Here is an 18553-nt window from a genome sequence, read left to right on the forward strand (position 1 = left end):
TGGGGCATGCCGGATAGTTCATTGGCGTGGACCTAACAAAAAATAATCCAGTTTGGTGATATGTCGTGAGAGAGAGTAGTTAGTCTAGTTATTTCGCAACCTTAACAACACGCACGCTGAAGGAAATTAAATGGTCGCCTGGCATGGAGGGTGCTCTGATGCGTCCATACATATAGATCCGAGTAGGGGTGAGCATTCGGTCGGTTCGGTTCAAAACCGAACCGAACCGAATAAACCGAAAACCGAAATTTTAGTTTTTATGAAAACCGAACCGAACCGATTTTGGTCAGAAACCGAATCGAACCGAACCGGTCTGATTCGGTTCGGTTCGGTTCGGTTTGATCGGTTTCGATTTTTAATATTTTTTTAATTTTTTACTCTTTATTTTTAGTATTTTAAAATTTAATTAAAATATTTTAATTTTAATATAATTTAATTTCTCTATATTATTGAAAAAATATATTATTATCCCTAATCGGTTCGGTTCGGTTTTTTCGGTTTTTTTCTGATCAAAACCGAACCGAACCGAAATAACCGGAATTTCTGAAATTTAAAACCGAACCGAACCGAAATGTATAAAAAACCGAACCAAATTTTCAAATCGGTTCGGTTCGGTCGGTTTTTTCGGTTTGAACCGGATTCTGCTCAGCCCTAGATCCGAGTGACAAAGACATGTGACAGTGTAGCAGAAAAGCAGTTAGACGTCACTAGCAGACGAAAGAAAAATGGATAAAAGGGAAGGAACGTGATTTTTTCCCGTGAAACTCACAAAGATACTGTAAACCCTATTTTATGTATCTCAGAATATTATTATAAATATATTTTTTAACTATATTAAAGACTTAAAACTTGTTAGAAAAAATTACTAGTAGTCACTCGGTAATAATGCATAAATCCCGTAATATATAGTTTTAGTAACTTTTATAATAATTTACTGTACTATTTGTATATAAGATTGCACATATTATTTATTATATTTTATGTTATATATCTCCATGTCTATATTTACTATATTCATGTTATTTATTATATTAACATTAATATTATATACAAAACAATTTTGAAAATGTGTGGTTGAAATTTAGATTTCAGTGTGCGTACCTGTGGATATGGCTTGCCATGGCTTTCTTTTTCAAGGAAGAAAAAAAAAAAGAAGAAGGCATGATGAAGTCTTAAAAATTTGGTGTTACATATAAATCAAGTAGAAATAATAATGGAGTAATGTGGGGTTTGGTTTTGCTTTTCTCTCCTGGCTAGTAGCGAGGTATATGATAAGAATGATTAGATACAAATTTCATCCTTGTTGCAATTGCGAGAACTAACTTCACTTTAACTCAATTATTAACTAAGAACTTATTATATTTTTAGTATTAATTAATTATTAATGAAAATATATTTTTGTTTGAAAAAATTATTTATCAAAATTAAACATTTATTTTCAAAAATTGTATTTAAAAATTTAAGAATTTCAATAGTGATACTTTACAAATTACCAAATAGTGTTTTTTTTTCTAATTTATTTTTCTTAATTTTATTGGTAATTTCAACTAATTTTAAAAAATATAAATTAATTTATTAATCAATTTACTCAAATTTAAAATTAAAGTATATATTTTTGTCTCTTATCAATTACATAAAAGTATATTAATTGCTATTAAAAATTTATTAATTAATTGAGAAATTTATTATTAACAAAAAATTTATAATATGATTTTAAAATATAAAAATAAGAAATTATTATTAAAAAATATAATAAACAATCAGTAAAATATGCAGAAAATTAAAGATAAAAATCCTCCTTTAATGATATTGACTAAGAGCCTATTATATATTTTTTAAAATCGGACAATCACCATGGATTTTCATTTACGTCCTTCATTTGACCTGATTCTTTTTTATTAAAAAAATTTAAATGAAATATTTAAAAATTAAAAAAATAAATTATTACATTTTAAATAAAAAAATTGATAAATAAAAATTGAATTAAATTTTTATAAAAATTTTTATTTTAAATAAGACGCTAGAGAAAGCGATAAATTTTTAATTTATCTTATATGTTCTGAAAAAAAAAATGATAATTGATGACCTCTGGGTTCACATCACTCCAGTCTAGGGTCAGACCCATGAAAATAGCCCATTATTTAGAAATCCTCAAGCCACTCACGCGAACAGGGTCCAGTCCGCTCAGCCTCACAACCGGGCCTCATCTGGCTCTCTCCTCCAGGCCGGCCTCGTCTTCACTGCACCTCGGGCCAATCCCATTTGGGCCCAGCTTTGTTCCTATCCTTCGACCCAACCCGGAACTCGAAGAAGGATTCATCCATCCGCCTCGTAGACCCGCCTACACGCGCACAGAGAGAATCAGAGGCCGTTACGCATGGGGCAGAGATCTGATTCCCTCGTACGTCCGTATCAGCATAGCAGGGACAGATGTTCTAATGATACTCATTCTGTTGGCACGTCACTAGCAGACAAAAGGAAACATATAAAAAGAGAAATACTCATCTCTATGTTTAAACTTTTTCTAAGTTTTACAGAGTCTATTGTAAAAATTCTATTTCTCTGGATCTCAGATCATCAATAATCATAAATTATTAATGTAATAATGTAACATATTGAATTATAAAATAATCAAATTTGGGCTTCACAATTGCCAAACCAAATAGAGAAAAATTCTAAACCATGAGTGGAGAATGCTAGAAAACAGGGACTAAAATTGACATGTGAGAAGGGTAGGTGGCGTATCAAACTCTTGTTCAGGATTTGATGCTTCTGCTTCTGCAAGTTGGTGACAGTTGCATATAATAATAATAATATTATTATTAATATAATAGAATTTTCAATCTCTTGGGCCTCAGGGCTCCGGTGGACATCATTTTTAAAGGGATTTTTGATAAAGATTAGAAAACTTTGTGGATAAGGTCGAATATATAGTACATAATGTGAAGTTGAAACCTCAGAGAAAAGATGCAAAATGCAAAGTGACCAGTGGTAGCTAGCACTAGCAGTTGTAGTCATGGGTGCAATTTATTTTCAAGTTTGGTGCAGGAGAAACATAACAAAAAAATCAAATTACTTTTCATCTGTTTTTTTACTGTTAATAATAATAATGATAATATCCAAAAATTAAATATAAAATTTTATTTGAGAGCAAAATTAAGTTTTAAAAATTTTATCTCTCATCTTTAAACTATTTTTAATGGAAAAGTATATAGAAAAATTATTTTGTTAATAGAGAGAAAAAAATAAAAATATTTTAATAAATTTTTAAAAATATAAAAATTAATTTATTAATAATGACAATATTCAAAAACTAAATAGTAAATCTCTCTTTTATTTTTTTTAATTATTTTGTCAATATTTAATGATATAATTAGATTGATTTTATCTACTGACTCTAAATTTAGATGATTATTTAATTTAAATTATTGTATGGTAGATGTTTCTCAATTTTAATTTTTATTATATAATTAATAAATTTATCGAATTAAAAGTTTTAATAGACTATTATATAGTTTAAATTTAATCTTATTCTGAAAGTCAATTCAAAATAGAGAATTATTTAACACTCTTATAAATAATATATTATTCCTATTTTAAATATGATACCTCAATCTCAACTCACCACTTATTGCAAAATTAGCCTAATTATTGACAACTTAGCTTCTCTATAGCAATGACTTAGCTTTAGCTGTGGTGCCCTTTCCAACAGATTTTGACATTGAAGAGTCAAGTTCAACATATGACTCACCTCAACTTGATGAAAACCAAGATCCCAAGCAAGCTTAAGGCCCCAAATGAGAGCATGAAATTTATTACATGTGGAAGTAAACTATATTTTATATTTACTTAATTTATTTATTAAAATTATTACAAAATTAGGCTTAATGTCTCGGTTGAAATTCTAAAATAATAAAATAATTTTAAATTACTTTTTGCTCAGCCATATAAAATTATGAAAAATTATTTCATTTGGTCTCACAAACTCTAAATAGGCTAGAGTTATTCCAACCATTTGGTATTTTATATTTTACAAAATGCTAATATTTAATGAAAATTTTAAATTTCATAAAATCAATACATAATATGATTTAAATTAACAAATTATTTATCTACATTAAAAATATATGTTTTGATAATCAGTTATTTTCTCAATCTGTGAAATATTGAAAGCTTACCATTCAATTCAAATTTTATAGAACACATTTTTCTATTAATTTATGAATAATATCAAATTATATATGTAATAATTAAGCAAAAAATTTAAATTACGAAATTATTTTATTAGTAGAACAAAATTTTAGAGGTTCATTTGTTTTATGTTAAAATTAACTTAAGTAGTATTTTAATTATTTTTGTTAAAATTAACAGTAATTTGAAAAAAAATTGAATAAATGGACCACTTTATATAAATAATTTTAAATATAAAGTTTTAAAAGTATTCTGATTAATTATAAAAAATATTTTAATTATTTAATTCGAAAATTTTTAGATGGGTCCATGTGTTTTATTAATAGAGGGACTCAATTGTATTATTTTGATTATTAGAATTACTGATGCAGTGAAGTCCAATTTGGTAATTGAGATTTGGGCCGTGATCCAGTGATCAACACTCATTATATGGGCTTCTGAAGGCCCAAACTTTAGCCCAAAGAAAAAAAAAAGAGTGAGCAAGAAACATTCAGTTTGTGTTGCTGATGCAGTGTAGGCTGAAGCTTCCCGGTTGGCTAATTGAGGGGATAGACAAGAACGCAGTGTTACAGCAGAAGCCGTTGTTAGATCATAGCACGGGAACTCTAGCTTTGCTCAGAAGAAGAAGCACTAGCAATGGAGGCGGAATTGAAACAGGTGCTTAATGATCTCCAATCTCTAAAGCATTCATTGGGTGATCCTTCTCATCTCGCTTCAATCAATAAGGTATCTAGACACATACTTTTAATGCATTTTTATTTGGGTTTTACTTGGATTAGTAAAATTGTGAGGTTGATCTGAGTTTTGTGTTGATCGGGATCCTTATGCTTTACTTGGATCAACAGAAAGAATTTACTTAGTGCTGGATTTGAATTGGGAACTGGGTTATGTTATCTTTTAAGGAATTTAGGTTTTTTATAATTTATTATTTTTTGTGTGTTTTGCAGCTAGAGTCGCGTGTTGAACATCTTACAACGTTGGCAAAGTCTGAACCTGTTCGGCGTTCAAAAGTCAAGGTCCTTTGTCTCATTTGTCAATTATCATTGTCTTTCTTTTCATTATTGGAGTTGAAGGTTGTAACTTGGATGCTGACGCATATGTAATTCATCCCGGTGACAGGATATGAGTGCTGAAGTGGTGGATAGCAATCCTTACAGCAGGCTCATGGCGCTTCAGAGGATGGGTATTGTGCAGAACTATGAGAGAATTCGGGAGTTCTCTGTTGCCATTGTTGTCTGTATTTATCTCCTCTTTTCTTTTGTTGGTGCTCATTTTAATGTATTTGAAAACTTGTGGCCATTTTGGATTTGGAGTAATGAATAGCCTAAAATTGGGTTTTTGGGAAACTAATTTAAGGACATTTTAGGAAGAACTGCATCTTGGCTTGTTGCATGCTACATTCTTCCCATATTTAGAGGCAGGACAATTTAATTTTATAGTTAGTTGCCAAAAAGATCCTAAATATGAGGTTGATTACAATTTCGACAAAGTATTGCTTGGGGTTTTAGTTACTTCTGTGATAAGTTCTGGGTTTGACTTTGACATATGCCTAGAAGTTTTAACTCTTAGTAATTTGACCACAATTCAATTCACATGTCCACTGTGTTTGGCATGGCTTTTTGTTGCAAATGACAAGCTTATTCAATATTATGTATGGTGGTTTTTCCTCCCCTCTTTGAGATGGTATCTCAAAGAAGTGGGCTTCCTTTATCCCTTTAGATTTGATTGTCTATAAAACATAAGGTGCTAGCTTTTCATTTAAGTTTTTGTTTTAAAGTTTTCCATCCTAGGATCTAAAAATGCACTTGTTGACAGATCAGCAAAAATAAAAAGTCCTTTTCTAAGTGTAATTTATCATTTCATTTATCCATTACTTGATGTCTGGTCAGTATTTAGAAAAAGGGAAATTTGTATTGGTAGAAAATTCATAGCTCTATGCTTGTAGCACATATATGGATATTTTTAGTCAAATTTGTTGGTAGTGTTATACTGAGGCTATATAACATGGTTCGGCCATCCCGTGAAGTAAGATGAATCTTGAGTGATTATGATTTTTTTTTTACACATTAATCCTAGTAAATATTTACATGCAGGCATTCTCAATCAATTATCATTGCCTTACCAGATCCTTTATTTGTTTTTAATAAATTGTTTTTATTTTATCACAGGGAATTGGTGGTGTTGGCAGTGTTGCAGCTGAAATGCTAACGAGATGTGGAATAGGTCGACTTTTGCTGTATGATTATGACAAAGTGGAGTTGGCCAACATGAACAGACTTTTTTTCCGTCCAGAGCAGGTGTGTTTTTTTATTTTTCCTTTTCAATTCTAAACTTTGCATTCTTTTGAGTGATACCAGGAAGCTGTTCTCTGCCGTGCTGAAGTGATCGGTTTTAGCACATTTCATGCAGACAACATTTTTCTGTATTTTTATATGCAAAGCTGGTATCTTCCTTGTTGCTCAAAGATTTTTTTCTTGTCTTTAAACCCAATAGGTTGGCATGACAAAGACTGACGCTGCTGTTCAGACGCTGGCAGACATAAATCCTGATGTTGTGCTTGAGGTAAGTGCTAATGAAGTTTGTGTTTATTTGGCTTATTGGCAATTATAAACTTATGTCATCATTTTGTCCAGACATTTTTTATGCCAGCTTGCACATGCATACTGAAACGAGTGACCTTTTTTTGATGATGAGGATTTGGTGATCTACCTGTATGTCTTTGTTTGCTTAGGAATCTCTATCTAATATTCATTAGGAAGAAGACTGCTTGTGTATGGTTTGCTTCTAATTTTTTGAATGACCTTCATGTATGTCAGTTATTTTGGGCATCACTAACTTATCAAAAAAATGAACAGAAAAGTTCTGCTGATTATATTCTCAATTTGTGCTCTTTGGATTTTTTCTTTCAGAGTTATACAATGAATATCACAACAGTTCAAGGGTTTGAGACCTTCATGTCAAGTTTGAAGAGTAAAACTTTTCATCCAACTAAAGAAGGTAGTGGAGTAGATCTGGTTTTAAGCTGCGTGGATAATTATGAAGCTAGAATGGCTGTTAACCAGGTATAGAAAACTGTTTAAGTGGACAATCATTCCCTTTTCATGTGTTCCTATGAGTGATGCTGGCCCTGATGTCCTTTCTGATGTAAATGTTTTCTTTCTGATATTTATCAATTTGACCTTTCTATTGCATAATCTGGTTGATTGTTTATGATTTAAAATTTGATATTGGTGTAGATTTTTTTAGTAGATTGGAATTCTTTTTTTTTTTTTTAAATATTCTACAAGGTCTTGAATACTTTTGCTATGGATATGCAGGCTTGTAATGAGTTGAATCAAACATGGATGGAGTCTGGTAAGAAGATTCTTCTTTCTAGTTATTTGGTTATTCTGAGACAAACTATGAATATGCACTAATCTGTTTTATAATGTTTATTTATGTCATATAGAAAGGTTTAGATCTATGTTGCTTTACATATTTTCATCAAACAGAGATACTTGATAAAAAAAAATTGGAAGAAAAGGGAGAATGAATTGGATTATGGCATGGTTCAGCGCCCCTAGCAATTGTGTTTGATAATATGTTCACTTAAACAGATAGTTATGGAATTTGTGTGGGCACATGTGACAAAATTACAAGTGCTAGGTAGATTTACAAGACGCAATTATGCTGCATGATTTGTTTTGGATCTTTAAGGGTTTGTGTAGAGTTGGAAATTTTATGTGGCTGAATATATACTTGTACTCTCGTGCTAGTTGCAATTAACCCATTGAATACCTGAATTAAAAATATAACCTATTGAACACCTGAGGTTATAAAAATCATAACAATTAAATACAAATTAGCAACATTATCGATAATTTATTTTAAAAAAGTAAAAAATTGTTCGCACACACTGTTGACTATATCTAAATTCTGCGGACTTTGCTCTACATTTGTGTAAATTGAAAAAGTTAGACGAGAGTAATTTTATCATTTTATGAAAACTTAGAGTGCAATTAGTAAAATTTAGAGTATAGTTAGTAGTAAGTGAATATTTTTTACTTCTTTTGACAATTCACAAATATCATGGTTAATTTTGTCTTTAAATGTTATGATTTTTGTAAGTTTAGGTGTTTAATCGGTTACAATTTTAGTTCAGGTGTTTAATGGATTAATAGCAAATAGAATAAGGGTGTAAATACATATTTCACTATTCTTATGTATATTAGGTTTCACCTTCTTAACATCTTTTGATGAATTTTCGTGAATATATTTTGTGGCAGGTGTATCTGAAGATGCTGTTTCTGGTCATATACAATTGCTGATTCCTGGAGAAACTGCTTGTTTTGCATGTGCACCTCCTTTGGTATGTTCATTTATGCTTTTTTTTGGGGTATTATTTTCTGGTGTCCCATATGAAACTGTGACCTATGGTGGTGTACAAACAAATCTGGAGATGTAATTGAACTTGTTGTAGGTTGTAGCATCTGGTGTGGACGAGCGGACACTCAAGCGTGAGGGGGTCTGTGCCGCGTCTTTGCCTACCACGATGGTAATTTCTTCACAAACCTTTGAAATCGCTCACATGTTCCTAGAACTACATTGTCACCCTACCAAAATAGGGAAAACACTGTAGCCTAAGAAACCTTGCATTTTTTATGTGCTAGCACACAACCATTTGGAATGATCTTATTTGCTGAACTTTAATTTTTTGTCTGCAGCTATGTGTTTTTAAAGTTCCTAGTATCTATTAATATAAATTGAATTTCAGGGAGTTGTTGCTGGGCTCTTAGTTCAAAATACACTGAAGCTCTTGTTACAATTTGGACATGTATCACCATACCTGGTAAATTCTTTATCAGCCTTCTCTCCCCCTTTCTCTCTTACCTTGTGCTCCAGTTCTTGCTGAAGTAATACATTGACTGAATCTGATAAACTATCAAAGTCCATATCTTCTTTGATCTTTGTTATCTGGAAAATTAGCAGTTGCATGTGGCTTAGGCTGTTTGGTTTTCACAGGTTCTTATTTTGTGATTGGTTGCAGGGATACAATTCTCTTAAAGATTATTTCCCAACCATGGAAATGAGGCCGAATCCTCAATGTTCAAATGCAGCTTGTTTGGAGCGTCAGGTATCAAATTCATATGCACTTTGATTTAGAAGCGGTTGCTTTCTTGAAATCTTATTATTTGGTGTTTTTTCTTTTTCCTTTTCTGATAGTATTAACTGTGATGAATCTATAGAAAGAGTATATCCTTGCAAAGCCAGCTAGGGATGCTGCAGCTAAAACCAAAATGGAGGCAGAAGCATTATTAGATATAGAACTCCCTCTTCATGCTGATAATGAGTGGAGCATAAGGTTGTATTGATAAAGATAAATTGGTATCTTACGTTCTCTATTCTTGTTCTTTATGTGATGTCACCAAGTTTATTGAAACTTTTTCTCTGCATTCATTCAGTGTTGTTGATGATAGTGAGCTGGAAAGGTCAGGTGCCTCTGGTTCAGGTGATTTTAAGTTTGTCTTCAATATTTATGATTATGGATGTCCTACTGATGTACAGTAGCAGGCCTTATTTTCTCAATGTTTTGGTCTTTGGGGTAACAAATATTGAATATTTAAATTGAACTTGCATGATAAATGTGAAGTTGCAGAATAAATGATGAAGTCAGTAATGTGTATATTCCATTCTTGTCATCTGAAAATATTTTTTTAACAGACGCTTACATTTAATTGTGGTAGACAGATATAGAATGGCAAAGTGTTCTTCATCTACTTAGTTACCTGGTTGTTCTTTTTCTTTTCCCCCTTTGCTCATCAGGTCCTGCAGATACTCTTCCTGAAGGTCTTACTCGCGAGCTCCCAAGTGCAGACGAGTTTCAAAAATTGCCAGCTGCTGATACAACTACAACTGCTATTGATGACCTTGAAGAACTCAGGAAGCAACTTGATGCCCTTAATACCTGATTATGGACTAGATTTCAGCATTAGCTTTTTGGGAAAGAAGATTATTTTGTAGGCTGCGTTTTTTATAACTGTGCCTTCTGAGTTCTGAGAATGAATAAATTACAGATGGAATTATCTTTTTGATGCTTTGAGACGGTGGAATTTCACGCATACAATTGTTGTTTAGACTTTTTTTTTTCTTTTTAATATTATAAACCATCATTTTCCTTTGCGGGGACTTAGAAATACTTGCATAACCAAATACAGTGAGTAAATGTCTTCGACAGCCAATACATGATGAACTATTATTCACAACCCTAAAAAACAGAGCATATCCATTTTTGAGAAAACTAGTAAATTATATCGTTAGAATCGTTGCAACGACTTGCTCAGTTAAAAGAAAAAAATCCCAAAAAGTTCTAATTTTAAGATGATTGAAGGGTGGCCAAGTTCACGCGTAATGCTTTCTGACTTGCTTAAACAAAATTTAACCCATTTTTGAGAACAATTTCTGTTAAAATTATATATATATATAATTCGCTAAAGGCTGCCCCAAAGTATTAGCTTATAGACATTTGGAGTCGCATGAGCTGGCAAAAGATCGACAGATCATAGAAATCTGCAGGTTATGGACCCAAATCTCCAACGAATTAATCTAGCGCATTGCTCCACCGACCCACATCCACATGCCAACAATCTCTTCTCAGGACAAATGTTGATCGATTTTGTCATTATATGAAACAAACACAGTTTAACATGATAAAAGCCTAATATATCATTTTGCAGGTCCTTGCTCGAGTAATCCAAATCAGTTTCAAGCGTATCTCGCGATGCTCATAACAGTATTTAACATCCATCATACAATTCATATCTAGCATACAACCACTGGGTTAGGAGCCTACAAGTGAAAACAATGCACAACATTGAACAACTCTAATGACACTACCAATGATCTGGCTCAACTCAATAAATAAACAAACCATCATTTAGGAATCTTCAAACTTTACCAAAATTCGGCTCATCTGCGGCTGGTGTTTCCTCACCTGCAATTACAAAGTAGATGCACACTTGAATGGCTAATTTTGATAAGTTACATGCTATTCAAATTAGCTACTTTAGCACGAGCTTGAAAGAGGGTGATCCCATGTATAATTAGATTCACGTTTAGCTAGTTATACATTGAACTTAAAGAATGTTCTAGCTAAATCAAGCCAATAATAACTTCATGATGCCTTAACGCCTTAACCAAGTAAAATCAACACTTGGGCAAAAAAAATGTAAAATCAACAGAGTTTACTTAAAAAAAAAATAGAGCAATGCTTACTTTGATACCAGCCATAGATAGTAGCTTGTGTGAAGCGATGTATGTTGTGTCAGAGTTACTTAAATTCTTCTCCACAAAATATATAACTTCAGATACACCTGACTGCAAAAAGGTAGAGAATGGGATAAATCTGTATATTAATTATTCAAGAAGAACGAAAAAAGAGAGGGAAACAAAGATAACATAAAAAAGCCAAGGTTTTCAATGGAATTGGTGAAAGCAAAGATTTAAAAGTTTAAATTTCAGTTGGGTTGAACATGGAGTTATCCAGTATAAATTAAGTAAAAATTACTTATATATTATAAAACTAATAATCTCTTAAAATATAATAATAATGTATTACAATTAGTTTATCAGGAATGTGTCAATGGACATCCTAGGAGATACATTAATTGATAAAAGAGTTATTAACATTCTTAGTACTCCACTAGTCCATGGTTCAGGTTGTGCATGTCAAAACACATAAGGCTGCAACCAAACTCCATAGCACTACTCTAATTCATAATGCCTGTTGAAATCCATTCAACCAAATGTACTAAGATCCAGAGCAAACTAAACTTCATTACTTTAATGATTTTAAACCTTATACCTTGCACAACTTGTAAAAATCAAAATTTTATTATAATGATCAATATTACTAAAAGGTTTATTTTAAAATGATATTTTTCACATTTCAATTATATAAAAAATCTGTTGTATATTTGAATTGAATAATAAATGAATTTCTAACACATATACACGAACGGTGTATTAATAAAAATATAATTTTCATAGTTGAAATACTGATTAAACACTTGAAACTTTGATCTAATTCCCCGACAAACAAACTCTCCTTCCTTTGTGTGCTCAGTAAAGTATGAGTCAATTAGGCAGGAAATCCAGGAAATCCTAGCAAGGTGAATCTCACACTTCAAGTTCACATTGACATATATAGAATAGAGCAGCATAATTGTCGAACCTGAATTATTATCTTTGCACATTCATTGCAAGGGAACATGGTCACATAAAGCTTCTGCAAAGATTATAAAAAAAGACATTATGTTAATTTTGTTGGTTTTTAACATCCATCCTACATACTGAATTCCAAACCATGTATCATGATGATCAGAGATGGATTGACGGACAAAGGAAAGAAGAAACAGATAACACAAACAAAAGTAGATAGAAAATGCAACGAGGACTTGCCTGGCCCACAGCAGAAGCATGATTTGTGTTCAGGATAGCATTAACTTCAGCATGACAAACATAACTACAATAGGTAACTAGATGTATGAGCGACAAAACATAGAAAACCATAAACCTTTGTACACTACACAAAAATGAATTAGTAAGAGTTTCAACAAAGCAAAACCATTGGTGAGTATGTTCTTTCCAAGTAAGCAAGCATGGAATATAATTAATGTACCAGAAAAAAGAGATTGGAAATGGAATATCAACTATTAATGGGGAAAAAAAAAACAAGTGGCTAGCAAAAGGTTGCCAAATTGCAAATGAAGTCAAAGAAAGAATATACTTACGGATACTTTGTCTCCAAAGGATTCCCAGTTTTAGATTTCTGAAAGTAAACTGAACAAGTTTAGTAGAATCAATTCCTTATATGAGAATAAACTTATAGAAAACCCACCTTTGCCCAAGGAAGTTTGTCATCTGAGCAACCTCTTGGAAATCCGTTATAACCAATGCCTGGCAGTGAAATTAGTACATGTCAAAATCCAACAAATTATATCGTCACTAAAAAGCAGCCTATTCATGACACTAGAAACCATAAGACTACTCCATATGCAATAGCAGAAATATACATTTAAGCAATATATCAGTAACCTCTCTTTACCTTAACTTTTTTGTTGGGTACTCCTGGCTATAGGAACTAAAGTACATGAAGCTCTTACATTTTTCTTGAGAGCATGATATTAACACTAACAAGTAACAAACAAGAAGACAACAACGCTATATAAGCAAAAGCAATTGTTGACCATTTGACAGAAGTATGGTACTTTAAGTTACCAATACGAATGAATACCTGTTTATTCACATAGCAACAGAATAATCTAAAAACCTGTCATTTTGCTATTCATATCACCACCCATGATTCCCTTCAAATAAATTTCAGGCAACGCAAGCATACATGTAGCCATAATCACAAATAAACGCACAGAGCCAGCTTAGTAATTGGATGCAGATTTTATACAAATGAGCTTACCAAGAATAACTCCATTTTGACTGACCAAGCATGCGCCTACCTGTAACGGCAGTACAGGGTTAAAAGGCAAATCTGAAGCAAAAATGAAAAATTGAGACATAAAAAGGCAGTAGTCACAACTAGGCAACATAATGGATTTGAATTTTTTTATAAAATTAAAATTTCTGCTCAATCGGGAGTATATTTGGATAATTATTAAAAAGTAAAGTAGAAGGAATCAGATAATGACCTGCCTGTTTGGATCTTTGGATCGTTCAGCTGACAAAAAAGCAATTGCCATAAAGTAATCGTCCCATGACAAGTATCTGAAGTATAATCGAACTGTAAACAAATAAATAAATACGAAAGATGCATATAAAATTGTCGAAAATTTGAACAGTGAAATCTCTCGTCTTCTTTGAAGTTTAAGATATCTGACTAACCCTTTGCGCTTGGAGGGATCAAACGGGCTCTGACTCTGAGAATAGCCGTTATTGGAAACGGCAGAGTTGCCAGACGAATCTGTTCGGGGAAAGTGCCTTTTCTGGTTGAAGGAAAAGAAGCGAACCGCAAGAGCAGAGGCTACTGCACCAAAAACCGTAGCTGTAGCGAGAAGAACGAGCTCTCGAGAATTCATACAGTTTTGTCAACCGGAAAAATGCGGGAAAATGTCCGAGGAAATTGCTTTTTCTTTCGCCGGGAGATTTGACACGGAGGCTCGGATCTAAAGCCGCGAAAGTAAGTGAAAAAAGAAAATAGCGGGAAAAGAGAGAAAGTGAGGATGGTAAGAGATTCCGTTTACATCACCTGCGCTCGCCGCATGGGACCAAGAAATTTCAGGCCCCATTATTGCTTGTGATTATTTGGTACGGATCAAATATCTCAATGAATGATCGGCTGGGCCCAGTTCCTCTCCTGGGTTCACATAGCGTATAATTAAAAAAAAAAAATTAATTAATTTTTGACATTTTAACATAATAATAAATGTGTCTCCCTGTGTTTAAACTGAATGCTTTAATTTCATATTTTTCTATTATGAAAATTGCCATTTTGTTTAAAATTGATTCATTGTTTAATAAAAAATTTTAAATAAATTATTATAAAATCATGTAAAATTTTAATTTATTTTGAAAAATGAAAATTTTTCAAATAAAAATAATTAAATTAAATTTTTGTAAAATTAGTAATTCCAAAGAAAAAAAAATACATACCTTAATGTTATCCTTAAAAAACTATTTTTCATATTAAATAATATAATTTTATAAAAAATAAATCTCAAACTGCGAATGGTCAAAATAAAGAGGTAACAACCTTTTGCATAAACAGATAACTTATTTTGGAAAAGTAGGCAAAGGTATTTAGAAAGGCATAAGCATATTATTATTTTAATTGTTACATTAATATAATTATTAATAAATAAAAAATATTTACGTTGAAATTATGTTTAATTTGATTTTTAATAAAATATTACATTATATATAAATAAAATTATTATATATTAATTGTATTAGACTCATTTGGTTAATAATAATGTTAGCGTTATATAGTTATAACATTTAATATTTTTAAATATTTAAATAATTTAAATAGATTAATAATTTATATTCATAAATTTAGTCTGATAGTAAGTGCATTCGAATAAATTGAAAGATCTCTCTAACTTTCAATCAATTTTCAGTTAAAAATAAATAAATCAATAATTTGATTGTTATAATAATAGTTTCTTGTAATGAAGTGGAGTTTTCATATTTCATTGCGTATAAAGTGAAATTCATTTTATTATAAAATACATAATTTTAAGATTAATTTAACGAAGATAATAATAATTAAATATTTAAATAGTTTGAAGGTAAATGAAATGACAATTACAAGAAAAAGAATTTAAATTCACATAATTAAAAGCAAATGAATTAAAAACTAAAAATCAATTAGCAAGTAAGCAATTAAATAATAAATTTCAAAAAGATTTGAAACATTAAACTAATTAAAAAATAGCATATGAAAAAAGTTTCAGGATATATCATATAAATAAAAATAATAAGAGGTTCATTAGAGAGAGAGGAGAGAAAGGGATTAGGTGAGAGACAGGGGAGAAAGAAAGCAAGAACGTGTTAATTACTAGGGTTGAATTTGTATTTTTCAGTCTCATTTTTTTGTCGGCAATTTTCCAATTTTTGCTTTTGCAGGGATTTTATTTCTCGATTCTTCCTTTTCCCCGTCTTGGGCAGGAAAGAGATTGTTTAGCTTTTGGTGATCTCTCTCATCCGATTATCCTCGTTGGCCGTGTAATTAATATTTATTTTTTATTTTCTTTTCTCTGTTTTGAAATTTGAGGCTTTTTGTGATGAGGATATAGTTCTTGAAACTTCTCCTTAGACCTGAATTTGTTTGAGAGCTCTGTATATTCTGCTGGAAAGGGTATGCCTTTGTGTATATTGATATTCCGGCATGACTTTGTTAGCATTGATATTTAAGAACTGCGTTATTATGCTCGGCCATCTTGCTTTTACACGCCATATTTAGTCGAGTTCTGTAACACCTCTCTTTTAAACTAATTCGTTAATGGTTGTTACTGTTTTTAAAAGTTTTACTTTGTATTGTATATTATTTTTCTTTTTTTACCTTTGAAGTTTGTTCTGTTCCGTCTTTATGCTAATTATTGGTTGTAATGTTTTAATAGATCTCAGAATTTGATGAAATTTTTGGTGTTTGCATTTAATGCTGTTTATTTTCTGTATTGTTCTTGTTTCAGTTTGTTTGTATCGGCATTTACTGCAATGGTGTTTCGATGGGTTTATAGATCCAACATGGTTCAGGTGGTGCTATCAATGCGATATTGTAATGCAGTCAATGAATTTTGTCTTTTAATTTATTTTATTCTTTGCATAATTTAATTTAATTTGATCAGATTTATTTTAATTTAGTTTAATATATATTTTTTACTTGAGTTTAGTTTGTTCATATTTTTTTATTTGATTAGTTTATTTAGACTTTTACTTTATTTTACTTTATGTCTATACTGCTATGGACCTTATTAAATATTATTCATGAGCATTGATAAAAAAAAAAAAAAAAAGAGAATCTTTAATTTTGGTGAAATTCCAAGATATATCATCCATTGCATCTTGGGTGGACTTTCTACGGCCTGCATGATAGGTGACTTGCTTTATTTCCAGTCTTTTTTTTTTGTTGCTTTTGTTAAATTAAAATTTTAAAATTAGTCAATTTTTAATTGATTTTTTAACTAAATAAAGAAAATACTTATTAAATTTATTTTAACATTTACAAAATAATACATTTATAAAAATACAATACAATAATTATCACAATGTCCAAACCATGCATGGAGTTTCCTATCCTAATCCCAACTTCCCAAGCACAAAAATTTTGCATCTCAGAGTGAGTCAATACCCACAATCATGGATGGTCACAGCAGGGAGGCCATCCCACGTGCCAGCCCTGCCCCAGGGCCCAGACCGTGGGTTGTTTACTTTTTTCCCGGCGAGGGCCCGACAACCTTAGCCCTGCAATGAAAGCTAAAATCCATGGCCGAAGCACCTTTTTTTTCTTTAATTTTCTTTTTCTTTTTCTTTTAGAGAAAAAAAAAAAATCCCTCCCTCTATTATAACAAGAAAAAACATTCTACTCACGTGCGACTCACGCCCACAGGCCGCACCCCTCTATCCTCATATCCTCTGACCACACTTATTTGAGTTTTATATAAGAGAAATTAACAAGTATAAGGTGGTATTCTTAATTAATAAAATTACAATATATTTTTATTTGACTTTTATTAATTCACTAGGGAGATGGTACTCTATGTTTATTCCATAATATTTCCTTTATATATTGGTGCGGTTCTTGCCACCTTAATAGTTCACTTGAGAGCTTAAACCTCTTCCTTTTTGTGGAGTTCCAATGGAAGAAGACGATCAGAAAGAGTTGCAGCTGCTTCCTTCTCAAAACTTTTCTTATTCACACATGTCGTCGCGGCCTCCAGGTTCTTCTCCGTTGAGGTATCAATCATCATCGGTGACTGTGTCTGGTGATCATCCTCAATTTGGAGGGCCATCGCTGGACTTGCAATTATCAATCAGTCTTAGTCCAATCCAGGCACCATCTAACTGTGTTCTAGCAGCTCCCATTTGTGATTTTATTGATGGAAACAAAGCCGATACGAGCTGCGTGGAGGAGATGAAATGGCAGGCGGCGGAGCAAATTAGATTGGCTGCCATTGAAAAAGCTTATGCAGAGAGAGTGAGGGAGCTGACAAGAAGGGAGATGGAATTAGCGCAGTCAGAGTTGGCAAGAGCAAGACAAATGTGGCAAAAAGCTAGAGAAGAGATGGAGAAGGCGGAGAGAATGAAGGAGAGAGCCACTAGGCAGATAGATTCTACGTGCATGGAGATCACTTGCCAATCCTGCAGGCAAAGGTTCAAGCCTTGAATTAATAAATATGCTTGTGATGAGGTTTTTAAATTCTTGAAGACAAGATGATAAAAAGATCCTTCTCTGCAATGTTTGATTATTTGGGTTTATTGGATTCCACAATTTTTTTTTTCTTTGAATGGAAATAGATATGAAGACTAATTTGTTTTAATTTTTTTTCCCCAATTGTGAGCATTAAATTAGTTGTAATCATATATATGTGTGATTAATTAAATTATATCAAATAGTAAGTATATATTAATTTAATGATGGTAGAACTGTTTAATAAAAAGTGATATAAAATATAATAATTTTTACAATTATGACATCTTGAATTCAATTTTCAATTTCAACCAAATAATTCATATATTTATATTAAGCAAGCTTTGCTCAATTGGAAAACTTATTGATCAGCTCATAATACAAGCTTATCCCACTTATTGATCAAAAGAGACCGTTTGACCATATATGCCACCAATCAACAAGAAAGCAAGAATGTCGAAC

At 31.7% G+C, this 18553-nt stretch overlaps 3 protein-coding genes across 4 annotated transcripts; 2 read left to right on the plus strand and 1 right to left on the minus strand.

Annotated features, from left to right (window-relative positions):
- Positions 1–4686: 4686 nt before the first annotated feature.
- On the plus strand, positions 4687–10348 carry LOC110618165 (ubiquitin-like modifier-activating enzyme 5). 2 transcript variants are annotated; one of them, XM_021761246.2, is made up of 14 exons: positions 4687–4917; positions 5139–5207; positions 5311–5424; positions 6360–6488; positions 6685–6753; positions 7101–7253; positions 7509–7545; positions 8457–8539; positions 8651–8725; positions 8945–9019; positions 9218–9304; positions 9417–9532; positions 9633–9679; positions 9994–10348. In XM_021761246.2, exons 1-14 carry the CDS (start codon positions 4828–4830, stop codon positions 10137–10139), a joined length of 1290 nt encoding a protein of 429 aa, XP_021616938.1. In that variant the 5' UTR covers positions 4687–4827; the 3' UTR covers positions 10140–10348. The 2 variants fall into 2 exon arrangements, with proteins under 2 accessions (XP_021616938.1, XP_021616939.1); XM_021761247.1 differs by lacking the exon at positions 4687–4917 and having other exon boundaries at positions 5311–5428.
- Positions 10349–10868: 520 nt separating this feature from the next.
- On the minus strand, positions 10869–14454 carry LOC110616921 (deoxycytidylate deaminase). The gene is made up of 9 exons (XM_021759453.1): positions 14065–14454; positions 13872–13947; positions 13643–13682; positions 13067–13125; positions 12960–12997; positions 12628–12691; positions 12401–12454; positions 11443–11544; positions 10869–11161 (listed from the first exon to the last, which is right to left on the minus strand). The coding sequence occupies exons 1-9, from the start codon at positions 14256–14258 to the stop codon at positions 11105–11107; spliced, it is 684 nt and encodes a 227-aa protein (XP_021615145.1). The 5' UTR covers positions 14259–14454; the 3' UTR covers positions 10869–11104.
- A 2942-nt stretch (positions 14455–17396) lies between these two features.
- Positions 17397–18268, plus strand: LOC110618229 (protein indeterminate-domain 16). Its single transcript, XM_021761356.2, has one exon. It carries the CDS (start codon positions 17540–17542, stop codon positions 18065–18067), a length of 528 nt encoding a protein of 175 aa, XP_021617048.1. The 5' UTR covers positions 17397–17539; the 3' UTR covers positions 18068–18268.
- The last annotated feature ends 285 nt before the right edge of the window (positions 18269–18553 follow it).

Source organism: Manihot esculenta, chromosome 6, assembly GCF_001659605.2.
Source record: "Manihot esculenta cultivar AM560-2 chromosome 6, M.esculenta_v8, whole genome shotgun sequence".
Lineage (NCBI taxonomy): Eukaryota > Viridiplantae > Streptophyta > Magnoliopsida > Malpighiales > Euphorbiaceae > Manihot > Manihot esculenta.